The sequence below is a fragment of the Lolium rigidum genome, chromosome 2 (genome assembly GCF_022539505.1).
Source record: "Lolium rigidum isolate FL_2022 chromosome 2, APGP_CSIRO_Lrig_0.1, whole genome shotgun sequence".
In the NCBI taxonomy this organism is placed as follows: domain Eukaryota; kingdom Viridiplantae; phylum Streptophyta; class Magnoliopsida; order Poales; family Poaceae; genus Lolium; species Lolium rigidum.
The window spans coordinates 102,916,953-102,924,574 of record NC_061509.1 but is presented as its reverse complement, the minus strand read 5'-3'; the positions used below and the strand labels follow the sequence as shown (position 1 = coordinate 102,924,574).

The 7,622-nt window shown below is 45.3% G+C and overlaps 2 protein-coding genes across 5 annotated transcripts; both read left to right on the top strand.

Annotated features, from left to right (window-relative positions):
• Positions 1-1,215: 1,215 nt before the first annotated feature.
• LOC124687030 (reticulon-like protein B2) lies at positions 1,216-2,764 on the top strand. The gene is made up of 4 exons (XM_047220890.1): positions 1,216-1,871; positions 1,950-2,091; positions 2,203-2,272; positions 2,358-2,764. The coding sequence occupies exons 1-4, from the start codon at positions 1,723-1,725 to the stop codon at positions 2,525-2,527; spliced, it is 531 nt and encodes a 176-aa protein (XP_047076846.1). The 5' UTR covers positions 1,216-1,722; the 3' UTR covers positions 2,528-2,764.
• A 1,923-nt stretch (positions 2,765-4,687) lies between these two features.
• LOC124687029 (N-(5'-phosphoribosyl)anthranilate isomerase 1, chloroplastic-like) lies at positions 4,688-7,314 on the top strand. Of its 4 annotated transcripts, none has more exons than XM_047220889.1 (5): positions 4,688-4,837; positions 5,427-5,496; positions 5,926-6,281; positions 6,379-6,539; positions 6,907-7,314. In XM_047220889.1, exons 2-5 carry the CDS (start codon positions 5,439-5,441, stop codon positions 7,133-7,135), a joined length of 804 nt encoding a protein of 267 aa, XP_047076845.1. In that variant the 5' UTR covers positions 4,688-4,837; positions 5,427-5,438; the 3' UTR covers positions 7,136-7,314. The 4 variants fall into 4 exon arrangements, with proteins under 4 accessions (XP_047076845.1, XP_047076844.1, XP_047076843.1 ...); XM_047220888.1 differs by having other exon boundaries at positions 5,416-5,496; XM_047220887.1 differs by having other exon boundaries at positions 4,688-4,874.
• The last annotated feature ends 308 nt before the right edge of the window (positions 7,315-7,622 follow it).

The window sequence follows — 7,622 nt, the reverse complement described above, 5'->3', positions numbered from 1 at the left end:
GAGCCCGGTGACTTTTCCCGTCGAAAGATTAACTCCCTTACTCATATTCGAGCAATAACCATCCGGGAACATCACGACGTATTTGAGCCACGCGAATGCCTCCTTCTTTTGGATGGAATCAAGGCAGAAGTTGGCATGCGGCTTGAACCAACTGGTAGCCCATTATGCGGAAATCGTCAACGCCGGGTACATCCAAGGTTAGCCAAACCTTACATCACACTTGTACATGTATGTTAGGGGCAGAAGCAAGTTTTCCAACAATTCTGACGCTCCGGTGATCTGTTTATTGGGAAACCCTAGGGCGGGACCCCTAGGGTTAGGGTTTTACCAAGTGATGCTGTTAGGGTTATAGTTAGGGTTAGCAATGTATGTGGAAACCCTAGGGTTAGGGTTAGAGTTAGGGTTAGGTTAGGGTTAGAGTTAGCAATGTATGTGGAAACCCTAGGGTTAGGGTTAGGGCTAGAGTTAGGGTTAGGGTTAGAGTTAGCAATGTATGTGGAAACCCTAGGGTTAGGGTTAGGGCTAGAGTTAGGGTTACGGTTAGGGTTAGAGTTAGGGTTAGAGTTAGGGTTAGAGTTAGGGTTACAGTTAGGGTTAGGGTTCGGAAAACCGTAGGGCGGGGACCCCGCGGATCTACCCATATGTACATCGATAGCAAATGTTGGGCCTAGTGGCTCCGGTTGACCCGTCTGCGAAGAGCGTCACCCATGCATGGGACCTACATATGCCATCTACGAATTCTTAAAAAATAGAACCATTTTTTACATAATTCATACTAGTAGATAAATAATAGAAACATATTATAAAGTAATATGAGAGAGGGAAAAAAATAAAAAAAATAAAAAAATACTATATGCCGAGGGTGGCCGTCGGCATAGGGTGTCCATGCCCTATGCCGAGGGTGGCCGTCGGCGTCTGACTGACGCCGTGAGCGGGCGTCGACGGCGCGGGCCGGGCCGGAGGCGATGCCGGTGCTACGCCGAGGGCCAAGGTGACGCCGACGGCTGCCCTCGGCGTAGCCTCCTCTACGCCGACGGTGTTTGTACGCCGACGGTCGGGCTCGTGAGCTGCCCCGGCGAGGCCGTACGCCGACGGCCCCGATAAAAAGCCGTCGGCGTACACTCTGGCCGTCGGCATCTGTCACCATTCCTGTAGTGGCTCTGTGGTCCATGGTCAAAAAAAAAAACCAGCTCTGTGGTCTCCCAATAAACAAGGGAACACCAAGATATGTGTTTTAACAGTTAACACCTCCTAGAGCTCCCCCCTAAAGCTACAGATTGCCAGTCCTCACCTCTTACAACAGAAGGGCGAAAATTGCGGCCTGTCCCAAAATACTAGACCAAAGAACATACCACAAACATATGGTAATGTTTTTTCTTCATACCTGATGTTGGAAAGATTGTATTGAATTGTTTAACTTTGTTTGGTTGTTGGAAATAAATTGTTCTTCTGAAAGAAATGTTGAAAATTTACAGTAAAGTAGTATAGGCTAGTGTCGAACTGAAGAATTGCACTCTCCCTCTTTAACGTGGTGATCTGGTTTTAGCTCTGGGTGCATATGACTATGACCATTCAGAACACCCGAGCAACATAAGAATCAGCAACCACACTACTCCTGTGGACTGTAACATAATCCTGTTGCAGTGGCGTATTTGTAAATGTGTTATGTAACATGCATTCGTCTTTGCAGCCGCTGATGTTCTTTTGTGGAAAGACAAGAAGATGTCTGCTGCAGTAATAGGGGGTGCAACTGTCATATGGCTTCTGTTCGAAGTTGTCGAATACAATTTCCTGCCTCTGGTATCTCACGTGCTGATCGGTACCCTGGCAGTCGTGTTCTTGTGGTCCAAGGCCACCGCTTTTATCAACAAGTGAGGGGTTCATGGTAAAATTATCATGTGGCTAACACTTCACCCATCTTATTAACATCATCAAATATTCTGTTTCAGGAGCCCGCCTGATATTCCTCAAGTACAGATATCTGAAGAGCTCGCTGCCAATATCGTGAAAGTGCTGCGCACTGACATCAACCAAGCACTTGGCTTGCTTCGGGAGATCGCCTTGGGGCATGACCTGATGAAGTTTCTAGGCGTATAGTTCTAATACCCAAATAATCAAATTTTATTTCCCTTCAATAAAACTTCACTGATTTGTTCCGTTTGACTAATTGACGATTGTCGACACACGATTGCAATGTTTCAGGTGATTGTCGCTCTATGGATTCTTTCTGAAATTGGGAGCCTCTGTGACTTCCTGACCTTGATATACGCTGGTAATGAGTCTTTCAGCACGTAACATCCTCTTTCTGCGATTTTGTGACAGTTCAGTTAGCTAATCCTCATGGGTTTGTCGAACAGCGGCCTTGATGCTCCACACGGTACCGATCTTGTACCACAAGTACCAGGACAAGGTGGATCATTTCGCCGGGAAGGCGCACGTCGAGCTCCGCAAGCAGTACGCGGTCCTCGACGCCAAGGTTCTGAGCAAGATACCAAGAGGTCCTGTGAGAGCAGAGAAGCAGGAGTAGAACAGGAACCCAGTCGTGGATAAATCTGGCTTCTCTGCAGATTGTGTAATGTGAGTCTGTGGTCGATGGCTGATGTAGTGTGGTTTGGCGACTCGGTGTGCGTGAAGATGTGTCCTGTCTAATGTTTTCTCTGTTCGCGACACAGATGGTTCTACCGCGTGTTCTTGCACCTGTCTAAATGGGGTTGTAAATCCAGATCGTGTTATACAACTATGTTGAAATGTCGTTACTCATACATTTTGTCCCAACCAATTTTGCTCTGCTTGAAGTATGTTTTTAACGGGAAAACTACATTTTGTATGGCATCTCTGTGAAATCGCTACGTTGCTCAAAAACTTCTTTTTTTCGATAAAGGAAGCTTTATTATGAAACACTTGGCCTCTGCATACCTAAAATGCACACGGCCGTCCCAACATAGTACAAGGTCTCCAAAAAACTAAATACAAAAATTCTCAAAAATCCATAAAAAGAGAAGCTAGTTACAACAACGGTGCTGCAATCCTGCTAAGTTGCTCAAAAGCTTATACTACCAAGTTTGAGGCCCTCTGATCTTGTGGATCTCCTTATTTTGTTCATTATTAATTGGTCCTCATGTGAATTGTGAAATTGAACTTAACATATCCCTGAGCTTAAAAGATTAAAGCATCTCCACCGGCGCCCCCCATAGATGCCCCGATACGATTTGGGGGCAGGGAGCGAAAATGGGCTCGCACCAGCGCGCCCCAAACGACGCCGGCCAATTTTCGAGTAGAATCGCCGACAATCCCGTGCCGGCCCCTTCGCAAAGGGCACGAATCGGGCGCGCCGGCGCCTCGCGAGGATAAAAATTTTGGGCGTGGGAGCTGCCTGTCAGCCACACACCCCAACAGTCGACGCCAGCGGGGAGTGGCGGGGCCGACGCGTCAGCGGCTCATTCAGTTTTAACCTAACCGTCGCCTACCTCGCGCCGGGAGTTATTGGGGTGCAGCGGCGGTGCAGTTTCCGCATACGCGCAACAAACCGTCCCGTTGCGCGCGCCTTGCTCTTTGTGCCGGCGTTAATGAGCGCCACCGCTCCCCCTCCTCCCTCCGGCCTATAAAAAGGGCCGCCTCTCATCGTCCCTCTCATACACAAACCCTAGTGCCTCTCTCCCCAACCCTATCCGCCACCATCTGAAGAGACGACGCCATGTATGGTCAAGGTCGAGGTCATGGCCGTTGTCGTGGTCGTGGCCGCGGCAGAGCTGCACGCTCGTCGTCGCCTGCGACGCCGTCTTCTTCATCGTCGGACATGGACGAGGAGGGGCCCGTGCCGTTCGAGTTCGTCGTCGTCCTCAAGGGCGACCCACACGGCATCCAGAGGCTGTCGGACACCTTCGCCGACTTCTTCGCCGGCGACGGGCGCCCGGGATCGCTGCATCTGCGGGAGGCTGCCTGCGGCTGCTGCCGGTGGATTGTGGACGTGATCTACGACGCGCACGGCAAGATGTACCTCCACATCGGCTGGGAAAAGTTCGCGCGCTACCACCGCCTCATGTTCTCCTACTTTGGCGAGAGGGACATGACCGTCAAGGTGTTCGACGAGACGCGTTGCCTCCGCCACTACCACGGCGATAGCACCGAGGAGAACGACGACTGAGTGTTATTTCTTCGCAGCGAATATCGGCACGCATATTTTTGGATGTTCTTTCTCGAAAGAACCAACAGGGGCACCCTCACTAGCTGGATTTTCCAGTTTGGGTGATTGGGTGTGTCCTCGAGTGTTCTTTCTTGGCAGCGAACACACGAAAGATCAGCCTAGTTAGGTTTAATTTTTTTACAATGTTTTATATTTGTGTCAACCATGGTTCAAACTATGTTTAGTTTGTGAAAAACCATGTTCCAAACTATATCTTCGTGTAAACCACGTTCCCAATTAGGTATTAGTTTGTGAAATGAAATGTTTTTCTCTTTATTTGATTTTCTATGCATTTATTTGTGATTTTAATTCAAAACATCTATCAAGGCTCCCGATTTGGGGACGTCGGTGTAGGAACTCCCATAAATAGAGGATGCAGTACCGGAGGTGTTGACACCTCTACCGGCGACTATTTGGGGAAGCCGGTGGAGATGCTCTTACAAATTGCAGACTTATTCGTATGATAAATCACTTGGAAGTGTCCAACTCCTATTTTCACCTACCACAACGTCAGTCCTCTCCCCGGTTCCGAGCGAACCCCCGCTTACCAACCCAATCCGGTAGACAGGCTCTGCCGTTTTCTGCCGCCTATCTTCTTCTTCTCTCCCTCAAAATCTGCAACGGCAACGGCAACCAGCAATCCAGGCCTACCGGGTTGGTTTCTGTGCTGGATTGGTTTTTTCTGCTCGCGGTAATGAACCCTAGTCCCATTGGATCAGTTATTTTAGGAGATCGTTTTGTTCTACTCGATTCTAGGATTCACTAGTCACCTGTTTGTTCGCTGCGCCAATCTAATTGATGCTCCGCTAGTTCGTGATTCGATTGGGTTCGTCCTCAGCACGGAATATCGATTTGGGTGGGAGCCGTAGCTGTGGGACTTGGTCTCTGAAATTACATGTTCTCGAGGCGGATTGAGGAATTAGGAATCGCAGTGTTGGATTGTGAGTATATATGTTTGAGGACCACTGGACACTTCAAAATGGGGATTCCATTTCAGTTCACTTGGGCACCTGTTGGAGAAATAGCATTGTCGACTTTTTCTTCTTTTTTCCATTCTAGCTAGTAGCTACACAGAGATGTACTTTAGCAAAGTAGAGTTCATCACTTACATCAGGAATGGAAGGGGAGATTGCATCTTGCTGTTTACTTTTGAGAACTCATAAATCGCACCAATTTATTACATGCTATCTTTTTCTTTGCTATATCAACTCAGCCTTCTTTTCTTTCCACAGCCCATCTCCAGTGTCCACGATTAATGGCGCCATCGATCTCAGTAAGACAGCATCAACGAATTTCTATATTGCATACCAATGGTAAGTTATTTGGAATCATTCTAGGGTTGCTTGACCAGTCCTGATTTCCATTATGCTTGATACGATTGCTAGAAATGTCAGGCTTTTGTAATTTCTTATTATGTGAACTGGTACTTGAAAATACAAGGACTTGCTTGTTGCAAAATAAAATAAATAAAGGGATATGAAGACCACATTTGCCATTATATCTAAGATAATCGGTGGTGTAGGGTTGAAAGGCATGCATATCATGTTGTCAGATTTAACATTGTGTACCATGTCTTCTTGCTAAAGAAAAATCTTGAGCACCTCGCTGATCATAAATTGTTTTGTTCCATATGTAGATTTATTATTGTAGTAGCTAACAACCACATAATGGCATTCTTGTATCTCTGCTTATTGTATCTACTTATGCTAGTGATTACTAATTACACTCAGTTTCTTAATCAGCATATACAAGAATTCCTCTAGTTAAAACGTCTTGCTTGGGGATGAAGAGTGCTCCCGGATCAAACGCCGTTACATCTTCACTACCAAGTCATGAAGGTGCTAAAGTTATCCAGCCTGTTGTCAAAATGTGTGGCATCACATCGGCCAAAGATGCTGAAATCGCTTTGGAGGCAGGAGCTAAACTAATTGGCATGATACTTTGGCCTAACTCTAAACGCTCCGTCGCATTACCAGAAGCAAAAGAAATTTCAAGAGTAGCACAATCTTATGGGGCTGAATCAGTTGGTGTTTTTGTGGATGATGACGAAGAGACAATTTTAAGAGTTTCTGATTCATGTCACCTTAATTTAGTCCAGGTTAGAATTAGATACATAGTTTTCTGTGTCATGTCATGTTACGTTATTTGTTATTTTCGCGACAGTACGGTGCTTATAACGAAGTTCCCATATGCAGCTCCATGGGGATGAATCCCGTTCATTGCTTCATGTGCTTTCAAGGGATAAACGAATCATTTATGTCCTAAATGCTGATGATGATGGAAAACTGATTAATGCTCCTCCTCATGAAGAATGTGTGCTTGACTGGTTCTTAGTGGACAGTGCGAAAGGCGGAAGGTTAGATTTTATTCCTATTGGTTCTTCAATGAGTAAAGGATTTGTTCCCTGTACTGAACTTTTTTCTGCTTGTTCCTTATTAATAGATAAAAGTATGTTATCCATTCAAGTGTTTGATATACCAAATCCAATATTAGTGCTTCGTTATTTATTTATTTATTTATTTTGAATACCCATCACTGAGTTGAGTATTCATATTACATCAGTACCCTCTGCTCTTCATCATGCATATGCTATTATTATTCAAAGTTTTCTTATAGTTGTATATGCTAACTTACTTACGTGGCGTGCTTCCCAAAATTGGCATGCAAAAATTAACTGTTTCCAAAAAGTAACATAGCAAACATTCAACCTTCCTTGTTTGCAGCGGCAAGGGATTCAATTGGGGGAAATTTCAGATGCCATCTGTTAGAAGCAAGAATGGATGGCTATTGGCTGGAGGCCTTCATGCTGATAATGTTTGTGAGGCTGTGTCTGTTCTGAAGCCAGATGGACTCGATGTTAGCAGTGGCATTTGTGCCGCTGATGGAATTCGAAAAGACCCCGAGAGAATTTCTTCTTTCATGAGCAACGTAAAATCCCTGAGCAGATCATAAGGATATTTGTGCGTTTGGAGCATAATTTTGTCTAGTCGGCTCACCATGCGGATACTGAAGCGACTTGCGTTGAAAGCTAGTTTTGACATGGCAGTGATAAACACCGTTTAGGTTAAAGGCGCAGCAGTACCAGATATCTGAAGACTAATCTTTCTATGTATTAGAAGTTATTTGGTACATCCGCGAAGATGGCAAAGACAAGTGTGGTCCACTTGACAACGGCTTGGCCTCGATTGAGACTTTTTTTTTCTGAAAAAATCAAAAACAGCATTTTGAATATTCAAAGAATTTGAAAAGAAAAGGTAGATGTAGCTGATGTTGTGATTTTTCTATTTTTTGTAGCTCCTAATATAAATTATTTAGAGTTGAGATTTTGGATGCTTGTAAAGTACACCGTCGTTTACGTCGACAAAAAAATTCAGGCTTTTTAACAACTTTAAAAAGATTGTTTCAAATTTTGGTAATGCCGGAGGATGACCGGTCCATG